Source organism: Macaca mulatta, chromosome 15, assembly GCF_049350105.2.
Source record: "Macaca mulatta isolate MMU2019108-1 chromosome 15, T2T-MMU8v2.0, whole genome shotgun sequence".
NCBI lineage: Eukaryota > Metazoa > Chordata > Mammalia > Primates > Cercopithecidae > Macaca > Macaca mulatta.
In genome coordinates this window covers 45251600-45277874 of record NC_133420.1, presented here as the reverse complement: position 1 = coordinate 45277874, position 26275 = coordinate 45251600, and the positions used below count along the sequence as shown (strand labels likewise).

General features: G+C 38.8%; 1 protein-coding gene across 4 annotated transcripts; it reads right to left on the bottom strand.

Annotated features, from left to right (window-relative positions):
- Nucleotides 1-1407: 1407 nt before the first annotated feature.
- Nucleotides 1408-25623, bottom strand: ZFP37 (ZFP37 zinc finger protein). Of its 4 annotated transcripts, none has more exons than XM_028834969.2 (5): nt 25494-25623; nt 17023-17275; nt 9221-9305; nt 8792-8926; nt 1408-3857 (listed from the first exon to the last, which is right to left on the bottom strand). In XM_028834969.2, the coding sequence occupies exons 2-5, from the start codon at nt 17074-17076 to the stop codon at nt 2314-2316; spliced, it is 1818 nt and encodes a 605-aa protein (XP_028690802.1). In that variant the 5' UTR covers nt 17077-17275; nt 25494-25623; the 3' UTR covers nt 1408-2313. The 4 variants fall into 4 exon arrangements, with proteins under 4 accessions (XP_028690802.1, XP_028690803.1, XP_014972542.2 ...); XM_028834970.2 differs by having other exon boundaries at nt 9221-9302; XM_015117056.3 differs by lacking the exons at nt 17023-17275; nt 25494-25623 and adding an exon at nt 16719-16886.
- Nucleotides 25624-26275: the final 652 nt, after the last annotated feature.

Sequence of the window (26275 nt, the reverse complement as noted above, 5' to 3'; positions counted from 1 at the left end):
TGCGCCACTGCACTCCAGCCTGGGCGACAGAGCGAGACTCCGTCTCAAAAAAAAAAAAAAAAAAAAAAAAGAAATTATTGGTGGAAATGGCTTTCATACTGCATTTTCTTCCCATGCAATAAATAAGTTACTTGGAAATGAGGGGATATATTCATGAGTTGAGCTTTCAACCATGCATGTGTGTGCATGTGTGCATATTCCATTCTCAATATATTATATTAACACATTATAATTCTCTGAAATGAGGTCAGAAAGGAAGGAGCTTGAATGGTAAATATTTGTAAAGATGGCATTTAAGCACATATTTCTTTAGGGCCCATTATTATGCTGAACTACTATCTAGGTGAAATATTTACTCAACAGAATTGAACATGACTAGACACGTCCTGGTAACTGCTCATATGTTAGTTCTGAGGAATAAATGAAATAACGTAGGGATTGTGCTTTAAAAAATATAAAAGATAATATGCCAAATTACAATATGTTATATTAATTATGTAAGTTAATATTGTATTAAAATATTTCTGTACTTATGTCTCTGCTTTTAGTGTAACAACTTAGAGTTTAAAATAGTTCAGGAGTTTTGTGGGTTTTTTTGTGTTTCTTTTTTTGAGAGAGAGCCTTACTCTGTTGCCCAGGCTGGAGTGCACTGTAGCCTCCGCCTCCTGGGTGCAAGCAACTCTCTTGCTTCAGCCTCCTGAGTGGCTGGGATTACAGCATGCCCAGCTAATATTTTGTATTTTTAGTAGAGATGGGGTTTCACTGTGTTGGCTAGTCTGGTCTCAAACTCCTGGCCTCAAGTGATCCACCCACCTTGGCCTCCCAAATTGCTGGAGATTACAGGCATCCACCATGCCCAGCCAGAAGTATTTTTAATCTATAGCTCAAGAGTAAAAAAAATCCAGGTGTGCAATGGCAAATAGGTCTCCTGTGACGGTCCAAGTTGATGCATAGTACCTTCTGGAACGCATGCTGCACAATGATTCTGAGGCCAACTCTGGGTTCACTCAGAAAGAGTACAGTGATCCAGTAAATAATGCCCAATATTGAGCAAGAACAGGGAGGGGTGACATTTGTTTCATTTGCATTCCCTGATTGAGGTGTTTGTATGTTAGTTCTTTGAATATGAGATAAAACGGGGTGATTATTCAGAAAATCACTTTCATTCACCTGCAATCACAATTCATCATCAGTCTGAAAAAATGGCAAATGTAGAAACATAGTGCTGTTATAATTCACTATGTTAGTGAAAGAACGTGTGTTTGATAGGAAAAGTCTTTATGAATTCAACATCGTTTCATACTATATACTTTTGATTCATCATCATTCATGAATAATCATACAAAGATTTTAACTCTGTCAAACAACATTGTGGAGGGGTTCAGTGACAACCTTAAATAATGTTGATTTGTGCATATTAAAATATTTTAATTATAAAAATACATGTGCATCATTTAAAAATCCAAATATAGAAGGAAGTCTTGCTCCTATCCTAGAACCCAATCCTATACTCCTGTGCCCAATGGCAACCACCATGAAGTTTATTCTGTATTTTTTTCAAAGTCTATTCACATACAAATACATGTATATATGCATACTAAGATATATACACATACAGAGATAAGAGACAGAGGTTAAACAAACATACCCTTTTGTACACAAAGGGGAATATAATATATACATGGTTCAGCAACCTGCTTTTTTACACTTCACAGTATATCTTGAATATCACTCCCTACCAGCACGTTTGTATCCTCAGCTGCTTTATTTTCTCTTGTTTTCCTGTTAACACTTTTTACATATATAACAACCCTTTCAAAAAGATTTCTGCTGATGCATAAGCCAACACAGACATTAAGAAAGAGCTGGGTGAAAATATCAAAGAGGCTTATACAAATGGCCACACTCATTTACATAAGGCAATAAACAGATATGCAAATTCAACTATAATATATGGTGCTTAAGTACAAAACAAGAAGAAACACAGGAACTGTCAGCATATATAACTTGTTTCTCCATTGCTTTGAATATTCAAATTATTCACAAGTTTTAAGCTTTCAATTTCAATCTGAACATGTAGATCATTTATAATAATTGAGTATTGTTAAAACAATATTTTTTATAAAAGGTTTTGTATCAAGTTTAAACCCTTGTTTCCATCCACTGATTCTATATGAAGATCCATTTTCAAAGTTTCTCATGTATAACAAGGTGTGATATCTTGTTAAAGGCTTTCTAACACTCTTTAAATTCAGTATATTTCCAAGGTTCAACAAAATTTTAAATTTAGTTAACAAATTTGCCACATTAACGTCACTCGTGAGATTTCGCTTTTGAATGAGTTTTCACATGTTTGGTTAGGGATGCATTTTGTTTGAAAGTTTTCCCACATTCATTACATTCATAGGGTTTCTCTCCAGTGTGGGATCGCTGATGTATAACAAGCTGTGACTTTGCATTAAAGGCTTTTTCACATTCATTACATTCATAAGGTTTCTCCCCAGTATGAGTTCTCTGATGTACAATGAGGTGAGACTTTTGGCTAAAGGCTTTCCCACATTCATTACACTCATACGGTTTCTCTCCAGTATGAACTCTCTGATGCTGAGTAAGGCCTTCAATTTGTTTAAAGGCTTTCCCACATTGATTACATTCAAAGGGACTTTCACCTGTATGAGTTCTCATATGGTAAGTAAGAGATGAGCTATGTCCAAAGGCTTTTCCACACTCATTACATTTATAAGGTTTCTCCTTAGTATGAGTTCTTTGATGTATAATGAGGTGTGACTTCTTGCTGAAGGCTTTCCCACATTCATTACATTCAAAGGGTTTCTCACCTGTATGAATTCTCATGTGTTTAGTAAGGGATGAGCTATACTTAAAGGCTTTTCCACATTCATTGCATTCATATGGTATTTCACCTGTATGTGTTCTCACATGTTCGGTAAGAGATGAGTTATACCTAAAAGACTTCCCACATTCCTTACATTCATATGGCTTCTCACCTGTGTGAGATCTCACATGTTGAATAAGGTTTGAGCTGTGTCTGAAGGTTTTCCCACATTCAGCACATTCATAGGGCTTTTCTCCAGTATGAATTCTTAGATGGTCAGTGAGTGCATGTTTATGACCATGGGCTTTGCCACACTCAATACATTCATATGGTTTTTCTCCGGTGTGAGTTCTCTGATGTACAACAAGGTGTGACTTTTGGCTAAAGGCTATCCCACATTCATTACATTCATATGGTTTCTCCCCAGTATGAATTCTCTGATGGTCAATGAGTCCTTGTTTATGGCTGAGAACCTTCCCACATTGATTACATTCATAGGGTTTCATACAAGCTTGAGGTTTTTCATGCTTAGTAGATGAGCTAAGGCTGGATGATTTCTTATGTTTCTCTCTAGTTTGAATTTTGTCCTGTTTAATATGGGATGAGCTATGACAGCATAATTTGTCATGTTTTTTGCCAGTTTTGTTACACTTATCAGATGAGCTATGGTTGGATAATTTCTCATGTTTCTTTCCAGTTTGCTTTTTGCCTTTCCTTGTATCAGATAAGCTGTGGTTGAATGACTTCTTGTGTTCTTTAGCTGCATCAGATTTCCTTTTTACACAGTTTCTTGAGTGATCAGGTAAATCTAAATTCTGTTTCAAAATTTTTCCATGTGACTCAAATTTAAGAAGCCTTTTCTTTGAAGGAATATGTTTTGTATGCAAATTATTTTTTTTCCCCAGTGAACCACAGTCACTGCCATTCTCCTTAGTTTGAGTTTTCTTTTTGACTACAACTTCCCTGAGGAGTTTGTTTTGAGATTTCTGGTTATTTTCAAGCTGGTCATCATCTTGCTCGACTTCTAAAATGGAATTCAGTGAGATATTCTTGTGAATCTTTGTACTCTTATATTTTGGAATAAAACTTGTAAAGAAATGACCTGTTGTAGGGTTAAATTTTTATTCAGGCTAGTATAGCAATGTAAATGAAACAACTAGGGTGAATGGACTTGAGGGAGAAGATGTTGTGGTAAAAAGAGGTGGGAAAAGTGACAATAGTGATTTTTAAAAGGTTTTGCTGCTTAAAAATATGAGTGTGCAACCTGGGATAGAAGATGAAATAAACACAAGGAGAAGTGAACAGAGAATAGATGGAGTAAAAAGAGCTTATGATTGTAGCTGATACTTTTTTGAGGTTTCTCGTAAGCCCAAGCTGCCCAGTTCTGGTAACTCCCAAGCTGGCCATAGTATATTGCTGCTGCAGCCTATACCGTATTACCCCAATTCTCCATGGGCACAGTTGGAGACAAATCTGACTCAAACCAAGATGTCCAACAAGATTCTTTCTTCTAACAAATTTGACTCCAGTTAGTCTCCACTTGGTACTTAAATTTAGAAATTATATAAAGCAGGCACTAGTAACCCATATTTTCTCTATGTAAACAGAAAGCTCATCAGGTTAAAGAATGAAACATCCGCCGGGCGCGGTGGCTCAAGCCTGTAATCCCAGCACTTTGGGAGGCCGAGACGGGCAGATCACGAGGTCAGGAGATCGAGACCATCCTGGCTAACACGGTGAAACCCCGTCTCTACTAAAAAGTACAAAAAACTAGCCGGGCAAGGTGGTGGGCGCCTGTAGTCCCAGCTACTCGGGAGGCTGAGAAAGGAGAATGGCGTAAACCCGGGAGGCGGAGCTTGCAGTGAGCTGAGATCTGGCCACTGCACTCCAGCCTGGGCGACAGAGCAAGACTCCGTCTCAAAAAAAAAAAAAAAAAAAAGAATGAAACATCCACACACAGAGAAGCAGAGACATAAGAACTGTGTCTTTAAAGAGATCATCTGCACAATTTCAATTCCCAGTGGCTTCCTAGTTCCTTCCTAGTTCCTATTTCTAGCCCCTGGTGAGGACTGGCTGAACTATCTTGCCCTTAGCTTGTAAGGGATATACTCATGTCCTTATTGCATATTCCTGTATGTACCGAAGCTAGCTAATGTAAACTTTTGTTATTATATCCAAAAGAGCCAGAAAAGAAAAATAAAGTGAGTCCACCAAGAAGTATTGACAAGCCGATAAGTGGCTGAGAAAATAAATAAGAAAGGTTATCCACTTTCTACTACTCATGGTGAATTTTTCTTGTAGTGCTTAGACCTTTTCCTGCTGACATATCTTTTCCTTTCCATTGCTACCATTGAAATGACCCCCAAAATGATATTCTTGTACTTTAAAAATCCCTAGTTTCTCTACATTACCTGATGCTTTCATCAAATGATAAAATTCATAGTAATTAGCTTAGCAAACAAACTTTACTCAATCTGATTTATAGGGTGCATCCAAGTTTGTTTTGTTTTCCAATAGTTTGCTATGGAATGTATATTTGTTCTTTTCGGTCATTCTAATTGTCAATTACAAATTTTAAGTTTATTCCTAGCTCTAAGTGGTTACTCACATTCTTTCTGCCATACATTAAACACTTACACATCTGAGATGTCTTCTTAATCCCTGCTTCCCTTCTCTGAGACCATTACCCACACTGAAAACTGTGGGCTGCTATGTTTATACTACATAAGCCAAATTCTGGCTAAAAACAATACATTGGGCAGTGGTAAACACTAGGTAGTGCAATAATATTCTTTTGCCTAAGAACCAGAAATTGAAATTTATAGACTTCTGTTAGCTAGCTATGGATACTACATGTATAAAAACCTATAATCTTAAGAGCTGAGGCCACCATTTAGGGGTGTCCTTTTTCAGCTACATGCTATATGCATGGAAAAGCAGAAAAAGCTTCAGAGTGAGAATTAAACAGTCTTAGAGAGAAGCAGATATAAAAATCCCCATGACTTCAGAAAGAAAGAGGCAGGAAGTGAATAGCCACCTTGATGGTAAAGGAACATTACACTGAGAAAGTGAAAACTGGACTCAAACCGAAAGGAGTTATGGTATCTGAATGGATGGAAAGGAAATATTATTACTTTTATAAAGGACATTAAAGAGATTAATTCCCATGGAGCAGAAGATCAGTTTTGAAAAATGAAAAAAATATATATATATGTAGACATATATGTATGTTAGGGAGTCTAGAGAAGTGCAGTTGCTGGCTGCTTTTTCATTTAGGAAATTTTAAGTGATGCAGAGAGAATAACAAACTTTTAGGTACCATGACAAGGCTGTGTCTTTCAATGCCCAAGGATGATGGAAAACATGGAGGAAAAATTTCCTTCTGGAAAGAAAGGAATCAAAACTGAAAACTTTCCCCTTGACATGTAATATTACAAGAACCTTTACAATGATAAATTGAGCTGGTCCCAACTGGTATCTGTCAGCAGGAAAAGACGTAAGGTACTACATGAAAATATCACCATGAAGGAAAGGAGGAGAATTTGAACAAGCAAACTGGTATAGTAATATGATAATACCAGAGAAGAGTTGGATATGGAAGAGCAATTGACTAAGGCTGGAAGTTTTTCTTGAATCTGAGACAGTAACTAAAACATAAATGCCAAGCTAAAACAACTGTAACTTCAGAAACAAATATGGAACTCACTTGGCCCAGCAAATTATTGGAGAGAATAGAACAGCCCCTCTTTGAAGAGCCTCCTAAGTAGTATATAAGAACCTGAACCAAAAGAGAGTCATTGTAGCAATGATAAAGATGTATTAAATGACTTAGGATTGTTTTTTAGCTGTAAAGTGTCAACAAGAAAAGTAAGGATAGCCAAAACTGGAGCTATTAATGGATGAATCAGAAACTCCATTGAGTCTCTTCATTTGTCATTTTAAAGACTGGTTCCTCTCAGGGAATTCATACAGTCTTGGACAACTGAAGGTCAAAAGAATTTAAAAGACATAGCAGATATTCTGCTATGAATAATTTGGGGACTATGGTAACATAAATAATAACTGAATATTTTCATGTTTGCTGGTAACATCTAAGATCAATTAAAGCTGGGCATGGTGGCTCACACCTGTAATCCCAACACTGGGAAGATGAGAAGGGAGAATTGCTTGAGACCAGGCATTCAAGACCAGCCTGGGCAACATAGCAAGACCCTGTCTCTATGAAAAAAAAGAGAAAGAAATAGGAAAAAAACTGATTTAGCAAATTTATCTAAGAATTGGAAAAATTTAAGTATGAGATAATATGAGCCTGATTTGTGTGATGACATTGAACATTGAGAAAAAAAAAAGCAGAAACTGAAGACAGGATAGTAACTCTATGGAAGACAGTCCTATAATCAGAGTACACCCTGATAAAAACAGGGAAGTTGAAAAGAACCTCTAATTTAGAGAGAAAGACAAAGCTTTCCATTTCTGACATCCTAAGAATAAGCTGTTATGTAAGTAGGTCAAATATGAGTGTAAGACAAAGGAATTGGAGATGTCCATTTGGAAGTCACGAGTGTAGAATAAATAGCTTTTATTTGCACAACGAATAATCGATACAATGTTTAAAAAGAACAGATAGTAGAAGACAAAACCTTAGGGACACCTCAGCAAAATGAGAAGAAAGAGAAGCTAGTGAGTAAATGATAAAGAAGCACTTAGCGGATAAGATCTGATTCAAGTTGTACAATTCAAACTGGGTGAGTGAGAACTTCAAGCTAACAAAAACGATTAAAGTATGCACTGAAAAGTAAGCAGTGGTGACCTTAAAGTCAGAAATTTAGTTACAGGCATGAATTCTGTGGGATTTGACTGCAGGGGTTAAGGAGAAAATGGAAATGATGATGTGCTATAGATCATGGGTCTAGAGAATTTCATAGTGAAAGGAGAGAAACAGAAATAACTCAGGACAGGAGCATCACGCCAAGAGATTTGGAAACAGGGCAGATCTAAGAACGTCCGAATACATAGGAGAAAAATTGACACCTAGGGTCTTGAGTAAAGGAGAAAAGGAGAAAAGCTGAGGATATTAGGAAAAGGGAGGATGCTTTTTTTTAAAAAGCACTTATTTATATAAGGTAAGCAGGAGTGGGATTGAGAACAGCTAAGAGGGTCACTGCTCCTTCTGAAGATTGAGCAATGGAAGGGTCAGTTAGGCATCTGAGGGGCTGGTACCAAGTTTCAGAGCCCTGATTTTCACCTTTTATCCTACCACAACCTGAGTGGTGTGAAAGATAGTATTATTTTTTCCTGTGGCAAGATTATACCTCCCAGCCCCTCCCAAATGCATAGCCTTTTGAATTATAGCACTCTTCCCAGTGGAAGGATTATACATTCCTACCATGTTGAACTCAGGAGTGGCCAGATGGCCTGCTTTGACCAACAAAATGTGAGCTGAAAGGGATATCTACAACTTTCAAGCAGTAACTGTCAGAGTTACTATGTGGTTCCACTCACCCTTTTTTCCCTCTGTCATGAGACCAGAATTTGCCAAATGGAGAATTGTCTTTCAGCATAGGTCCCCAAATAAAGATAATATGGAATAGAGCTGTGGCTTGAGCAAGAAACTAATTTTTCTTATTGTAAGTAACTAAGATTGCAAGGGCTCATTCCTTCATGGAGCAAAACTGAGTGGAAACTGACTGATAGAGGTAATATAACCAAACTCCCGTATTTAACACTAGCTCACTACCGTAGTGAACCTCACATAGAACCTCTCGTGTGAACAAATTCGCAAAAGGAAGAGATATTAGAATCTCTCAGGTTACAGAATCTTTGTAGTTTGAAATATTATTTCCTCAGGAAATCCTGATTTTTTTCTACTGCTATTTTCTAGTTAAGAAAGACGAGTCTAGGATCTTTAAGAATTTCAGAATAAATTATTCTCTGAAAAATTTCAAAGTTACAACTTACTTCCATCAGTTTCTTTTTGCTTGGATCTTGCTATTTTACTTGGACAACCTTGACTGGGTCTTTTTCCCTTCCCCAACCATGGTGCTTCTCCTTTTTCCAACTTGGAGATCAAGTCTGGTTTGGGAGCTTGATACCCTGCTCATGAGAAATAGCAGAAACTGAGTGTTAGAACAACCATCCCAGAAATGAAGCCCCAGCATTTGTACTTCAGGGCCTAAAGAATACATGGCTTCTGGAGTTTCACAATGTGAATGCCAGGTCAACTGAACAGACCTTCCATTTTGGAGCCTTGGGCACAAATATCCTGCCTAGTATCTAAAAGGGAAGAAAGCCCTTTGACCTACAAAAATGAAGGCCGAACTTATCAAGGACTCCAGAGAGAAGGTATCACAGTGTACACATTTTGAATTACAAAGGAATTGTTCTTACCCATTGAGGCTTGGTTGCTGTAGTTCTCCAGCATCACATCATGATACACGTTCCTCTGAGCAGGATCCAGTTGCTTCCATTCCTTCTGGGTAAAGGTCATAGTCACATGTTTGAATGTTACTGATACCTGTGATAGCATATTCCTGTTCACGCTAATGTTATCCACATTTGGTGAGTGATTTGGACAAGATAATAATTTGTTCTTACCTTGACTACGTACTGTTGATCATGATATTATAACCTGCTCAATTTTTCATTATTTTGAACTCAATTTTTCTCTACTCAATTTTTCATTATTTTGAAAAACAAAAACCATATTAAGAAATGTCCCTACTGAGCTGGGCACAGTGGCTCATGCCTGTAATCCCAGCAGTTTGGGAGGCTGAGGCAGGAGGATTGCTTAAGCTCAGGAGTTTGAGACCAGCCTGGGCAACATGGCAAAACTCCATCTCTACAAAAATATACAAAACTTAGCTGGGTATGGTGGTGCATGCCTGTAGTCCCAGCTACTCTGGAGGCTGAGGCAGGAGGATCACCTGAGCCCAGGAGGTCAAGGCTACAGGGAGCTGAGATCACACCACTGCACTCCAGCCTGGCTGAGAGAGTGAGACCCTGTCATGACAAACAGAAATGTCCCTATTGTGAATTTATTTATTCAAGAGGATAGAATCATGTGCATATCGGAAAGATAAATAGCCAAAAAAAAAAAAAAAAAGAAAGAAAGAAAAAAGAAAAAAGGAACAGAATCAATCTTTGTCTTATCTTCTATAACAGGGGATGTTAAAAGGCTATTGAGCAGTATTTATAGTTTATAGAGTTCTGAGGTAGAAGAATTGAGACCTTTTTTATAACCAGTCAAAAAAATCATTTATGGGCTGGGCGCATTGGCTCACACCTGTAATCCCAACAATTTGGGAGGCCAAGGCAGATGGATCATGTGAGGTCAGGAGTTTGAGATTAGCCTGGCCAACATGGTCTCTATTAAAAATACAAAAATGAGCCAGGTGTGGTGGCAGGCACCTGTAACTCCAGCTACTTGGGAGGCAGAGGCAGGAGAATTGCTTGAACCCAGAAGGTGGAGGTTGCAGTGAGCCAAGATCAAGCCATTGCTCTCCAGCCTGGGCAACAGAAACTCCATCTCAAAAAAAAAAAAAAACTCATTTATGTTTGGCGGCAAAAGTAAGATATTTTAGGCATATAAGAATGCAGAAAGTAGACTACCAATGTTCTTTAGAAATAAAGCAGAAAGTTGGGGAGAAATAGAGGAAAGGGGAAGGGGAAGAGAAAGTGGAAAAGAAGCAGAAAAAGAGAATGAATGATTTTTAAAAGAAGAAAAAATGGATCAGAATAAAGATTTCAAAATTGGGAAAGATTTAATATACGAGAGAGCTATGATTAATACAACCAGTAAAATGTCTAGTTAAATCTAAATAACTTGATAATGTGCTTGTACAACTGTTATGAAAGTATCCTTAAAATCAAGAGGTATGATAGGAAAAAAAATAAGCAGAACCCTAACTAGGGGGGTGGGGGTAGGGAAGAAATTAAAGTATGTTAAAGTCCTCTTATTCGGCAGGTAAAAGGAGGATGGCACAGCTATTGGAGAATTTTGATACTAATAAATACACATTCAAACATGTTTGTCTAATGTTTAAAGATCATCCCTTATCCTCACAGACAACCAACCTTTTTTTTTCCTTCTTTTTATTTTTGTTTACTTTTTATTTTTGGGGATAAAGTCTCACTCTGTTGCCCAGGCTGAAATGCAATAACGTAATCATAGCTCACTGACACCTTGAATTCCTGGGCTCCAGCAATTCTCCCACCTCAGCCTACCAAGTGGCTGAGACTATAAGCATGCACCACCCATGCCTGACTGATTTTTAAAATTTTTTGTGGAGACAGGTTCTTGCTATGTTGCCCAGGTTGGGCTCAAACTCCTGGGCTCAGGCAATCCTCCCACCTCAGCTTCCCAAAGTGCTGAGATTACAGATGTCAGTCACTGTGCCTGGCCAGACCACCATTCAATTACCTGCAAAAGTCATCAATTTAACCCCACAGACCTCTAGTCACTGACTACCAATAATCTCCCATCATTGATTGTCACTGGCCTTCCAATCACTGAGCTGATACAGACAGCCTTGCCTCATTACTGGGCCTATAGCTCCAAAATGACTGGGTAAAGCAAACCTCCCAAACAGTAGCAATCACTTGCCCCCACAGACACTCCAATCACATATTCTCACAAGTCCCTCAACCAGTGATACCCACAGGACACATGGTAATCTATCTCCCATTACCCCAAATCCCTCATCTTATCAATCTCCAATCACTGACACCAATAGAATTCTCAAGCAGTGGCCTTTATAGAAACTCTAATTACTGCCAGCAAATTCCACTCCTCCCTCAGCCTCTTTAGCCACTCCCTTCATTTACATGCTTTACCTGAAATCTACCTGTCTCTTGAGAATCCTGCTTCCTTACAGGAGCCTCAGAGGAGTGGAAGCTATCTTTCCTGCACCACTCCCCTCCCCGCCATGACCCATGTACCTCAGGTTCTAAAGATGCCGTAAATGATTACTTTCAACCATTTCTCATTCTTCCTTCAAAATTCATAGCTTATTTATAGTATCACCAGATTTTCATCTATTAACCCTCCTGGGTCCAGTGATTTCCTAGGAGGACTCACGTGACTCAGTATATAATTGTACTCACAGCTATTATTTATTTATTTATTTATTTTATTTTATTTTATTTTTTTTTTTTTTTTGAGACGGAGTCTCGCTCTGTCACCCAGGCTGGAGTGCAGTGGCTGGATCTCTGCTCACTGCAAGCTCCGCCTACCGGGTTTACGCCATTCTCCTGCCTCAGCCTCCCGAGTAGCTGGGACTACAGGCGCTCGCCACCTCGCCCGGCTAGTTTTTTTGTACTTTTTTTAGTAGAGACGGGGTTTCACCGTGTTAGCCAGGATGGTCTCGATCTCCTGACCTCGTGATCCGCCCGTCTCGGCCTCCCAAAGTGCTGGGATTACAGGCTTGAGCCACCGCGCCCGGCCAGCTATTATTTATTGTAGCAAAAGTATACAAAGCAAAGTCAGTTAATCAGCATGGGATAAAGTCCAGAGGGCACCAGGCACCAGCATCCATGAGTCCCCTCCCAGTGAAGTCATATAGAACATGCTTAATTCTAATATTGAGTTATATTACAGTGAGTTATAATAACATGTATGAAATGTTGTCTACTAGGGAAGCTCATTAGAGACCAGTACTGCCCAAGGGTTTCACTGGGGGCTCATCATGTAGGCACTCTGCCTGCATGTACAAAAATTCCAGACTCCCAGAAGAAAGCAGGTGTTCAGCATAAACCACATTGTATATATTCTTTAAGCACTGGGAACTACTCTTAACCAGTTCTGGGAATGGTGGGATCCTTCCTGAAATCTAATTTCCCAGATGCCAGCAAAAAGCAAACCTTGCAAGCAGGCCTGTCTAAGGATAGCAGGTTTTTTGTTTGTTTGTTTTTGGTTTTTTTTGTTGTTGTTTTTTTCCCTGAGACGGAGTCTTGCTCTGTCGCCCGGGCTGGAGTGCAGTGGCCGGATCTCAGCTCACTGCAAGCTCCGCCTCCCGGGTTTACGCCATTCTCCTGCCTCAGCCTCCGGAGTAGCTGGGACTACAGGCGCCCGCCACCTCGCCCGGCTAGTTTTTTGTATTTTTTGTAGAGACGGGGTTTCACCGGGTCAGCCAGGATGATCTCGATCTCCTGACCTCGTGATCCGCCCGTCTCGGCCTCCCAAAGTGCTGGGATTACAGGCTTGAGCCACCGCGCCGGGCCAGGATAGCAGTTTTTGACTTCTATGTTAACTCTGGTCTGCAGTCATCCCACCCCATTCACTGAAAACTTTAGCACCAGCTAAATCCCTGCCATCATGCTGCACTACCTCTGTATCAATGTGGAAGAGCCATTCAACACCCTTGCCTCTCTTTTTCATGAGGTCAACAATCTTTTCTTCCACTCAAATTCAGCCACCTATTCATAAATCATCTGCACTTACACCTTGCCATCACTATAACACCTCCAAAAATCTCTAAGACATTCCACCCTCTGACCATTATTTCCTATCCTGCTACTTGTTCTAGTACTTTCACTCCAATAATTCTCCAAACTCATTGAGCCCTCTGATCCTAACCACTTTTTCACAATCTTCCACCCTTACCTAGCCTTTCTTTCTTGTTCAGATTCCTTGTTCTAACACTATACACAATCAATTGAAAACTATAAAGTTTTAACTTCCTTTCTCCTCTTCTCCTCCGCTGTATTTACCTATCAAAGCCTCAACCTTGGTTAAATCCAACTCTCCTCTTAATCTCTGCCTGCAACCTTGCAACTGAACATTGCAAGAGAAAAATCAATCTGTGCTGAGTGGACTAACTTCAAATTTATAACACATATGCCAAATGGGCATCTAATACTGTCAGTAGTCCTACCTAACCCTAGAAAATGCACATTTCCTTTTTCCTAGATGATTATTTTGAACATTCTCCTTTTTAACTCTGAAAACTCCAACATCTACCCCTTTCCCACTCTCGGCTGATGAATTTGCTTCATGCTTTCAAGAGAAAATAAATCCAAATGGACAAGAATTACCTTGCCTTGTTACCACCAATTCCACCAACCTGTTTCCAAACTCATATATAATATACCTTCTCTTCTGTCAAAATGGAAAGTCTTCCTTCTCTCACCTAAGGCCAGTTTCTCCATTTGTGCTCTCAATCCCATCCCCAACTGCCTTCCCAACGACTTCACCCCTGCAAGTACCTCTTTCTCTTTTGTAACATCTATTTCTCCCTTTTACTTGGATCATTGCCATTGACACACAGAGTTGCCTTAATATCATTCATCTGAAGAAACCCGCTCTTGATTTCATATCCTTTACAATGTCTATTTCTCTGCTTCCTGTACCAGCAAAACTCCTCATAAGTGTTGCCTATACTTGCTGTTTCCACTTCATTACCTCTCATTCTTTCAACTCACTCTAACAGGATGTTATCCCCTTAACTCCAATAAACGAGCTCTAATCAATCAAAATAACCATTGAGCTGCATACTGGCAAAATCAAATTATCTCTAGTCCTGCTTTGGGACTCAAAAGTGTATATCACAATTGATGACTCCTATTGTCTTGAAAGGTTTTCTTCTCTATGCTACTTTGACATCCACTTGCACAGTTTTCCTCTTACTTCAATGGGCACCCCTTATTCTCTCTTGTTTTTTGTCTTCTACCAGACTTTTAAATGTCAGAGTGACCCAGGCCTCTGTCCCTGGCTCTCTTCTCTTCCCTATCTGTCTTCGCTTCCTAGATGACATGAGCCAATCCTAAGGCTTTAAATATTATCTTCATTGTGATGCAATTCAAAAATGGCTCCCTAGCTCACACCTTTCCTAAGTTCCAGATTCATATATATAGTGGCTACCCTATATCTTTAGGTAGATATGCAATGAGCATTTTGACATGGCCAAAATAGAGCCACTGACATCACCCCAGATCCCATTTCCATCCACCAAATCTAGTCTTTTCCACCATAACCCTTCCCATTCAGAAAATGGATTCACCATCCATCCAGTTCTTCAGGTTAAAAGTCTAAATGTAAATCTCGATTCTTCTCTTCCCTCATACTCCATATATCAATATATTAGTAAGTTATATTGCTTATCTCCAAATGTATTCTGAATTTGATTTCATTTTGCTGCTACAACTCTATTCTAAATCACCATAATCTCTTGTCTTTTACTATTGCAAAAAGTTCCTAACTGACTTCCCTATACCTACCTACTCTTGCCCCTCTGCAGTCCATCTTCCATGAGGTAGCCATGGTGATCTTTTCAAGGTATCAATCAGAACAGATTACTCCCCTGCTTAAACTCAATGGCTTCTCACTGCATCTAGAATAAAATCTAAATCCTTACACTAGCCAATAAAATCGTACATTATCTGATACCTTCCTACCACTATGATTCACACCTTTTTACTTTTCCTCTGACTGTGCTCCTACAGCACTAATCTTCCTTCCCTTTTTTAAGCACACCAAGTTCACTCCTACCTCAGGTCCTTTGCAGTTGATGTTTATTTTCTTCCTGGAACACTCTTTCTTCAGATCTCTACATGGCTGCCTCCTTGTGATGATTTATGCCTCAAGCCAACTGTCATTTCCTAAGGAAAGCTTTCCATGACTAACCTGGCTAAAGTCATGCACTCCCTACCCTCAATCACGCTCTACCACATCATTCTCTTTTACTTACTTCAGCACTTATTAGTGTCTGGAATAATTTTATTTGTTTATATTTTATCATATCTTTCGTATTTCTAGAATGTAAGTCATTGAGGGAGGGATTCTGGTTCTGTTTCCTGGCATCTCTCCAGCATTTAAAACATTCCCTGGTTTTGAGGATAAAGCAGAGACTGCAAAACAACAACAACAAACAAAATCAAAAACACTCCCTGGCATAAAATAAGTGCTCATCTTACAGTCTGTCTGTTCCTACTGTTCCTGTAAGTTTTCAATCACTGACACCCAAATACTCCCCATTACTAACCTTCACAAACTCCTACCAATTATGGATCTCTACAAGTTCCCAACTATCACTCTCCACAGAACAATCATTAACCTCCACAGACCTCCAATCACTGACCACTAAAGAACCCTCAATTATTAAACCCAGCAATCCCCTCAAACTCCTGACCCCTTAGGCTTCTAGTCACAGAATCATAGAGGGTCCTCAATCATTAATTCCTACTAATCACCTCATTACTCAAAGCACAGTTATTACTGCTAGACATCACCTAATCATTGACTTGCATTCATCCCCAATTACCTTTTCTCCCCAAATGGCATACAAATCATCTACCATCCCCAGAGACACCTCAACATTGACTCCCCAAACTCCAACAGTCATATTCCCCCCTCACCGGCCCCCTGATTCCTCCATTACCCACTGACCGTCAAAGATACTGCTAATCAAACTTGCACAAACATCACCGTCACTGACTCCCAAGCCCGAATCCCTGATGCTCCCATATGCTCCCAGTCACTTAATTTCCCAAATCCCAACACTGACCATCTTTGATAATCCAGGCTGTAACCACCATAGGCACCCATAATCGCTGGCTCCCATAGACACCCCAAACCGCCAACTCCCACAGTCCTTCCCTCTCTCTGACACATCACAAAGTCCCCATTTCTGATCCCCTTCCAAACTCTGACATTCAGTGACTGCCAGAGACGCCTCCCCATCATTGTCTCTGCAGATCCCTCAGAATACTGATATCCTAAAGCCAAATCACTAACTCCACAGATAACTCAGAACACTGACCTCCCAAGAGACCCTTTAGCATCGATTTCACCAATTGCCAAATCACCTATTGTCACAGACTACTCCAATCACTGCCCCACAATTAGACCATCTCTGACCGCCAAAACACCCTGCCTCATCACAGCCCTCACCGCGGCGCTGGTCTCGGGCTCGGACACAGCCATCTCCAGTGGTCGCCCGGCCTCTTTGATCGTTCCCGCACTTCTCCTCCGGTCCACGGACTCTGGCTTTGTCAGAATCCGGTAGCCGCTGGAGACCGACATGACGACTACCCGGAGAGGGGCCTTAGCGGGTCCGGCAGCTGCGATGGCGGCGCCCTTCGGTGATAGCCTACGGGCGCGGCCATCGTGGCGAAGGGCCAGCCGTACAGCGGAAGTGCGGGGACTTCTGGGACAACGAGATAGGGAAGCGAAAGCCGGCGAGGGCGTTACTTACAGGGTGCAGGAGTGATGCAATCAGAGCGAGCCGGAACCCGGTTCGGTTACGCATTACAGGAGTGACCTGGGCCTGACAACTCACTGCCGGCGTTCGGGTCGCGTCACTGCCGGAAGATATTTTACAGAATTTGGAATTGCTTTTCCGAATACACGTCAGTGCAGCCAGCGGCTAGAAGTCCGGGAATCACAATGCTTAGTGCGGACTTCAGAAGGCTGGGATGCGAGAAATTGGAAGCAGAACGGAGAGAAGCCTGATGGAACAAATAACATTGTTTTATAGGAAGAGACGTTAATCTTTGAGATATACGATAAATCTTTTCATGTGTAGTATAAGAACAATAAGAAAAACTGAAACAGGAAGTTAAGTGAACACACCACTCTTCCTTGAGAGCCCGGGTTTGGTGAAGATATTTCAGCAGAATAATCAAGCACTTGGAGAAATAATTCCTTAATGCGTCATTTAATGCATTAATTGCATTCATTGAATATGTGCAGGTTAGGTACTGTGCTATGCAAGGTACTGGAAAAAGAGTGGAGAGGGGTAGGGATGACGTAAGTCCAGAGTCCAAAGGCCAGAAAACTAGGGGCTCCAATGTGAAAGGGCAGAAGATGAATGTGCCAGCTCAAGAAAAAACAGAAGGTGGTAGGGAAGTGTAGATATGTTGGGGTCCCAGCGGTGGGGGGGGGGGGGGGCGGAATGAAAGAACACACAAAAGACAAAGACACACAGAGAACATGGAGGCGGTGCTCAGAGTCTCCGCCTCACTTTATTTATACTCCATAAACCCCACATCAGCAGAAAGAATGCAATGCAAAACAAACTTTCTTTTCCCAGATGTAACCTTTTACTCAGTTCTTTGTTTCTATGCTCTTCCTTATCTGCCCGCCTTCTTGGCGCCTACGGGAGTTCATTAGAGGCCGAGGCGGGTGGATCACGAAGTCAGGAGATCGAGACCATCCTGGCTAACATGGTGAAACCCCGTCTCTACTAAAAATACAAAAAAACTAGCCGGGCGTGGTGGCGGGCGCCTGTAGTCCCAGCTACTCAGGAGGCTGAGGCAGGAGAATGGCGTAAACCCGGGAGGCGGAGCTTGCAGTGAGCCGAGATCGCGCCACTGCACTCCAGCCTGGGCAACAGCGTGAGACTCCGTCTCAAAAAAAAAAAAAAAAAAAAAAAAAAAAAAAAAAAAAGTTCAATTGAAGATACTGTCCTTGAGCCCTATCTATTCTCAGCATACTGTTTTCAAAGGCCCCTGCATTTCCCCCCCCTTTTTTTTTTGTTTTGCCTTAATCTTAAAAAGGTAGCCCATATTTGTTTTTGTGTTTTTTTCTGTTTTTGGAGGCAACGGAGGGAGTATCAAATCACCAAAAGAAGTAGACCCAATCCAAGTGCCCAAAGCAATATACTTTTAGAGATTGTAGAAATCCATGTCTTTATCTGGGTCTATGGGTTAAAGGCAGTAAGGCGCTGACCCAGTTTTTGAAGGGTTACAGTTTTGGACAACACAGGTAATTGTTGTCGAAATGTTTTGGAAATGTTTTGAGTGAGCTCTTGGATGTCCAAACTAATATTTTTATGGCCTATTAATAATTTTTGGATTACGGTCCAATTTTGAGAGATGTTAAAAAGTACAGGCGTTATACAAAATTGAGTGGAGTTTTAATTACATTGTAATGTTATTTGAATACTGAGGACAGTGAGCTGATTTTCAAGCCATGTCAAGGCTTGTTTTATGTTGTCCAATTTTTTAGCAAGTTGAGAATTAATGTTTTGTTGTTGAAGTCATAACCGGTGAGATTGTTCGTGCCATTGTTGTACAAATTTAGCATTTTGTATACTTTGATGAAGAGCGAGCCCTGTTATGGCCGCAGTGGAGACGATGGCGACAAGGCTCATCACCAAGGCAATTATAAGTCCAAGGGCATGGAGGGTTTGCTGGAGAGAAGTCCAAATATAAGTCTCAAGAGGTGATGCCCCCCATGGTTGCGTAAGGTTAACAGGTAGCCAAATTTTTTTATGAGCCCTGAGGATATAAATATCCTCAGTAAAGTTGTGCCATCATGAATGATTGAGGCAAGACAAAAATGTACACATATCTGTACAATTAACAATCTCCATATTATTATCCCATGTCAAATTTCCTGCTAATAATAGGTAGGGCTTACATACACAAGCAATAATGTATTAGGAGGTATTTTGATATAACTGAATATGAAAGGAGTTATTTGGGTTAGAAAGATTAAGGGGCATATTCCCCACAAAAATGTTAATGGCATTGCCTGTAGCTAACAACTTCCAAAGATGACTCTGTACTTAGGCCTCTTTTACGCCATACCAAGGTTTTATTATTGTTAGTAGTAATACTTTTATTTACCCGGTGTCATTTTAAAGGTATATGACTAAATTTTGTTTGAAGGCCAGGCGCGGTGGCTCAAGCCTGTAATCCCAGCACTTTGGGAGGCCGAGACGGGCGGATCACGAGGTCAGGAGATCGAGACCATCCTGGCTAACACAGTGAAACCCCGTCTCTACTAAAAAAATACAAAAAACTAGCCGGGCGAGGTGGCTGGCGCCTGTAGTCCCAGCTACTCGGGAGGCTGAGGCAGGAGAATAGCGTAAACCCGGGGGGTGGAGCTTGCAGTGAGCTGAGATCCGGCCACTGCACTCCAGTCTGGGCGACAGAGCGAGACTCCGTCTCAAAAAAAAAAAAAAAAAAAAAAAAAAAAAAAAAATTTTGTTTGAAAATCATCATGTACACTTTAATTAGTTATTTGTATCCCATTGTATTTTAATAAAATCCGGGGTTTATTTCCCCGACATTGTTGCCACTCCAGTACCTCAATATTAGGAGAAACCTCTGGAATAGGACAAAAAGGTAAAGAACTAGGAATAGTTTTATTACTATATACAGTATGATTATAATAACAGTATTAGTAGTCACATGAGTATGATTATAGCGAACAACCCAGGCTTTATGTGATTTTTGGAGACAATGAGAACTATTTCCCATGTATATTGGAAGTTTTTCCACTTTAAATTGGTATGTGTTGTTTATAATTTCCGTTTTCCGTTTTATATTGTTCTTGTCTATATAGGGGGACAGCATCCAAGTAGTGTCATTGGTGAAAACCTTAATTTCCGCCTCTCCCCAGGCGACTCCCTGATACAAGGGTGGAAAGGGAATATAAGTGCAATATTTATACAAAGCCTCACTAAAGGAAATAAGTCCCCCGCCGAGGCACATCCAACAAAGGAAGAAATGTATGTTGAATTCAGTTTTTTTTTTAACAGGGTTTTAATTATTTTGTAGGAAACCACTCAGGTCCGCTCCCTGTAAGGACAAGAGCATAGCCCCGTCCCTGTTTTAGAACTTGTCCTTGAACATACTTACCTTTTTCATTAGGATACCAAATTTTTAAATTGTTAGTGGGGACTATCACCAAGGGAGGTGAGGAAAGATGGGTTACGACAGCGGAGTCTTGCAATTGTCTCCATTGATTCAAAAAATAATTAAGGTAAAAAGAACCTTCAAAATCAAAAAAATTAAGGTAGAAAGGTTAACCTTCAAAAAAATCTGGTTTTTTGGGGGGCTCATTTCCCCCTTTTTGTTTTAGTAGTTGAGTTTTTAAGGTTAAATTTGTGTGTTTAATGATGGCTTGACCTTGACTGTTGTCCAGGATACTGGTGATATGTTGAATATTGTATTGTTATAAGAAAACTTGTAATTTATGAGAGATATAAGTAGGGGCATTATTAGTTTTAAGTATAAGAGGAATGTCTATGATGGCGAAACAAACTAAGAGATGAGTAATAACAGAAATGAGAAAAGGTATTAATGGTATGATGAACATTTTAATTGTTTAAAAGAAGGGACATTTTGTGGATTAACCCTAGGATGGAAGGATGGAATGCTTAAAGGAGTATAGGAAGGACAAGCTTGAATAAGAGAACGAGCTTGTTTATGAGTTAAATGAAACTGAAACCGTCGTTGAAGGCCAGAACTATTAGTGTGATGTAGAGTATATTTTTGTTTTGTAGTATGTAGGTGGCCGATTAAAAGTAAATTAATTTGAGTATTACCATGAACTAATGGTTTAGAAAGTTGAGAATGAGAACGAAGATGAGTGATGAATAAAGGAGCTTGACGTTGGCTTAAAGTAAAGGACAACAAAGAAAAGAATTTTTGAAGAGAAGAAGTAGTACAAAGAGGTAAAGTGGCCTGAGAAATATAAGAAGTAACATAAATTGCGTATTGAGAATTATTAACAATGTTATAACTAGTAGTAGGGAAATTAAGTAAGACCATGAGAATAGTAAACAATTTTTTTTGTTGTACCGAGGGATGAGGATAAACTGTAACTCAAGATTGATGAAGTTTTTTGTCAAGAATTAGAAGTTGTAAGAAGATAAGTGATCTGACCATGAGTGAATTGAGAGATAATTAAGGAAGGATTTTTTTCCCAAAGTTGTCGACAGTGATGTCGTTTTTTGATGATTAGTTTAGTTAAATGATTGATATAAGTAGCCAAGTGTTTAGATGTTTTATTGGACAAAAAGATCTATTTTAATGGCCGATTGGTTTGATGAATTATTTTTGTAGGAGAATATAAAGTATGAAATAAACAAAAGGAAAGGGGAACATTAGGAAGGGGCCTTTTAAAGTTGTTTTTTTTACAAGTTGGAGTTTTTGTAAAGTCAAAGGAGTTAAATGGCGTGAGTTGTCTAAGTGACTTTTTTTTTTAGAATAGAAAAAAGATGTTATATTTTTAAAACAGGACGTATTGTTTGAAAGTTATTTAATATTTTGAAATGATTACGTTGACTTTGAATTTTGGGGGGTTAAATATTTTGTGTTTTTAAGGTATAACCTAAATATTGAATAGGAAAATTTAGTTGAATTTTTTTGGGGCAATATTAAGTGAATAGAAAGAAAGTTGAGTTTGTAATGATGTAAAAGGACAAGTTTTTGATACAAGGTAGGGCTGTTTAACATACTTTGAGGTAAAACTTTTTATTGATATTGAGAAAGTGGCTGAGAATTATTAAAAACAGGGACAGAGAAGATTCATACAATGATAAATTAACACAGTTGGAAACTGATTTTTTATAGGATTTAAAGTCTTATGTACGAATTTTTGACATATAGTAGGGCTATTAAGTATACTCTGAGGAAGAAGTTTTTGTTGATATTTTTGAATGGGTTGTTTATTATTATATTTAGGAATAATAAAGGCAAACTTTTTATAATTTTGAGGTTGTAACTGAATAGAGAAAAAACAATTTTTGAGATTTATGACCATTAATTTTTAACTTTGTGGGATAAGGGCAGGATTAGGAAGACCAGGCTGTAAACTTTTTTTAGGTTTAATGTAAATATTTATAGTTTTAAGACAAGACAAAGACGGGAATTTTATGTAGAAATACGTGGCTTTATATTTTTTTTGGCCATTTGTTTTTTGACTTACTTTTTTAGAGTTCTAAGTATTTTTTTAAATAATAGTTACTGTTTTACTTAAATAGGGGTGGTGGCTATGAGTTTAAAGGATTGTAACCCATTTTGAATATTATATTTTTGGCAGTTGAGGAAATATGAGGAATGTTTAAAAAAGTAGTAAATTGTTGTGAAAGATTTTGTTCCCAAAAATTAATATTGATAGGAACAATATAAAAATAAAAAAAAAATTTGACCTTGTTGACCTTTAGGACTGACACAGGTTAAAGGTTCTATGTTTTGATAAACCACAGAAGTAGTACCCAAGCCAGTGAGTATAACTGAAACTTGTCTTTTTTTTTATTGTATAGGCCACTAATTTAAACAAATAATAGACATATTTACCCCTGTATTAATTAACCCTTTAAAAACTATTTTATTAAGGTATAATGAACATAAGGGCTTTTGGTTAGAAACTAAAGTTTTCCAAAAAACAGTTTTTTCTGTGTTACCAAACCCTCCCTATTGAGAATATGTTCCCCTGCCTCTAGGCATATAAATTGTGAGACTTGAACCATAATAAGAATTTTATTAGTAACATTATGTTCTTTTGGCAAAGGGTCACACACTTTAATAGTTAATTTATATACTTCTCTATTAGGAGATAAAGTATAAGGCTGAGTAATAGCTAAGTTAGTAGCGGCGCTTTGTTTAGTTGCCGTATAAGGCTGAGAAACTGGGGTAAGGTGTGGGGTCCTTAAGGAGGACTTGAATTTATTTCTTGATGTTGTAGGTCATTGTTTACTGGGTATTGTATGTAGATTTAGTTAATAACAAATATTTGTAAACAAATAAGGTGATTACAGGTACAGAAATTTAGTTTGTAGTTTACTATTTAATAGAGTATTTGTTTTGTAAAAGATGGTGGACCACAAAATACTCAACGGATTTTGGTTTTTAAAACACAGTGATGTTATTTAAGGCTAAATGGATACTTGAAATTGGGATTGGATCTGGTGTTGAGATACAACTTTTACTTAGTTATTGATTTTTTTTTTAAATTATTTCAAGGAGGGTGACTACCATTTTTGTACTTTATAGAATAGTCTAGAGGAAAGGGTTAAGCATGTAAGCTTTGGGGACAGAAAGTCATATTTTTAAAATATAATAGTTATATGACCTTGGATACATTTATAAAACTGTCTTAACTCTGTTTTTTTGTCTATAAAATGGTAATAATTATAAAATTTGTTAGTCTTAAAGGGATGTTGGAAGAACTAAATGCAAATGAAGATTTTTTTACAGTAGTGGACACATAGTAAGTACTCAGTATACTATGGCTATTGTTACTGTTATTATTGTTAATATTATGTTTATTTATTTTAGCTTTTTAATGTAACAAGTGTAGAACCATAATCTCACATTCTTTAGAGTCACGCTGATTTTGTATTTTTTGGTCCTTTGACTAGTTTAGTGATTTATTACAAGAAACCTAGTTAGTTTGTGCATTCTTTTTTTTTTTATATTTTTTATTTGTAAAGACTGATAAACCAACTACACTTTTAGACCTGGTGACATAAATTCTTGGGGCCCCTCCAACACTAACACAAGTTTTAATATATTTATCTAAATTGGCCCCATTGGCCTTTAACGATTTTAACAATTTTTGACAGTTAGCATAAGTATTTTTAAAAGACAACGTTTGTAACAAAATTTTTGAAGCAAGGTTAGCACCCACAATTTTTAAGACAGTATCTTGAAGACGGGCTACGAAATTTGAATATTGTTTATTTGTGCCCTGTAAAATCTTCACAGAGGAAAGGGAAGATTTTCCTGTTATCTCTACCTTATTTTAGGCCCTTAAAAACAAAGTCTTGATTTGAGTAAGGGCAACATCATCTAGACCAGCCTGAGTATTAAGAGTAGTATATTGGCCCGTGCCTGTGAGTTGTTCCTCAGTGGCTTCTGGGGGATTACACATAACATTTTTTTTAGCCTGTACATGTGCCTTGTTTATTTACCAGCTGTGCAATTGTAACCACTGAGAACGATTAAGAAAAGCCTTCCCCAAAGTCTTTTAGTCTATAGGAATTATTAAATTTTTTGATGAAAAAATATCAAGAAGACCAAGGATAGGGGTTCATAGTTAGAAATGGCAGCTTTCATTTCTTTTAAAAATTTAGTAAGGCATTAAATTGGACATTATTGCCACCATTTGAAAACTGAGCATTAGAAGCAAAAGAAGCACAAATAATTGGAAACAGATCCAGCTCCTTAAATTTTTTTTTTTTTATCTTTTTCTTTTTTTCCTCCCCCAATGGCGGGCAAGGCACTGAGAAAACTTTGCCAAACAAAGGTAAAGATAAGGAAGCCGGGGGGTTGGAGGCACTGGAAAATCCTCTTTTAACAGGGCAGAAGGAAAAGAAACAGGGAAAGCTCACAAAGGTGAATTAGAAGAATGTATCTGTAATATTTGTTGAAGCATTTCCATAATACACTGCATGTCAGGATTTCCCTTAGAAGAAGGAAGAGCTGGCTTTTTCTCTTCTCTCCCTTTTGCTACCCTGGCACAAATGGGCTCCATTTCAGATTTATTTTATTTTATTTTATTTTTCCAAATCCTCAGATACCTTTCCTCCTGTGGCTACATTACCACACTCCTGATCAGTCTCAAGTAACTCTAATGTCTGAGTGATAGAGTTACACAAGGTCCACAATTTTAGAGGCATAATATCCCCTAACTGGAGAGCTCTAAGCAGAGCTTTTACTACCTGTAACCATTTTTTCCAATTCAGCTGCACTTTAGTCTGATACTGAAACCAGTAACAATGTTGTTCAACATGGGCAAACAATCGCTTCAAAGTCTTTTTCTTTCACTTCTACTCCCATAGACAGCAACAGTCCTTGAAACAGCCATAAATATTTTGAGGCCAGAGAGATGGAATTCCCATAATGAAAGCTTAAGAAGGTTCCCCTTAACAATATCCGAGCCTTACCCGCTCCTAGGGGGTTCCCCTTCTTGTTCTCCCCTACTCACCCGTGCTGACCCTGCTGGCTGCGCCACTTGTTGGGGTCCGTGCCCGGGGTAGTGGAGAATGAAAGAACACACAAAAGACAAAGACACACAGAGAACATGGCGGCCACGCTCAGAGCCTCTGCCTCACTTTATTTATACTCCATAAACCCCACGTCAGCAGAAAGAATGCAATGCAAAACAAACTTTCTTTTCCCAGATGTAACCTTTTACTCAGTTCTTTGTTTCTATGCTCTTCCTTATCTGCCCGCCTTCTTGGCGCCTACGGGAGTTCATTAAAAGTTCAATTGGAGATACTGTCCTTGAGCCCTATCTATTCTCAGCATACTGTTTTCGAAGGCCCCTGCATAGATAGTTAACAGGGTTTTTTAAAAACAGAAAAGAATGAATAAGACCTAGTATTTGATAGCACTACAGGTGGATATATTCAATAGTAGTTTAGTTGTACATTTCGAAATAACGAAGGATAATTGGATTGTAACAAAAGATAAATGATTGAGGGGATAGATACTCCATTTTCCATGATGTGATTATTACACTGTGCATGCCTGTATCAAACTATTTCATATACTCCATAAATATACACACCTACTATGTACCCACAAAAGTTAAAGACTAAAAAAAAAAAAGCAAAGAGGATCCACCCTTTCTCCGCCTTTTTGTCCTATCAGGCCCTCAGTGGATTAGATGATGGCCACCCACATTGGTGGGGGCTTCTTTACTTAGTTTGCTAATTCAAATGCTAATCTTCTTCCAGAAACACACTAACAAACCCAGAAATAATG

Excerpts from the sequence above, each read along its gene's own strand:
- ZFP37 (XM_015117056.3), bottom strand. The coding sequence starts at position 16,850 with ATGTCGGTCTCCAGCGGCTACCGGATTCTGACAAAGCCAGAGTCCGTG. Across the intron at positions 9,306-16,718 it reads AGCCCGAGACCAGCGCCGCG|AAGGAATGGAAGCAACTGGA; the intron begins GTGAGGGCTGTG and ends ACCTTTACCCAG. Across the intron at positions 3,858-8,791 it reads GCAAAAAGAAACTGATGGAA|AAGTCGAGCAAGATGATGAC; the intron begins GTAAGTTGTAAC and ends ATTCCATTTTAG.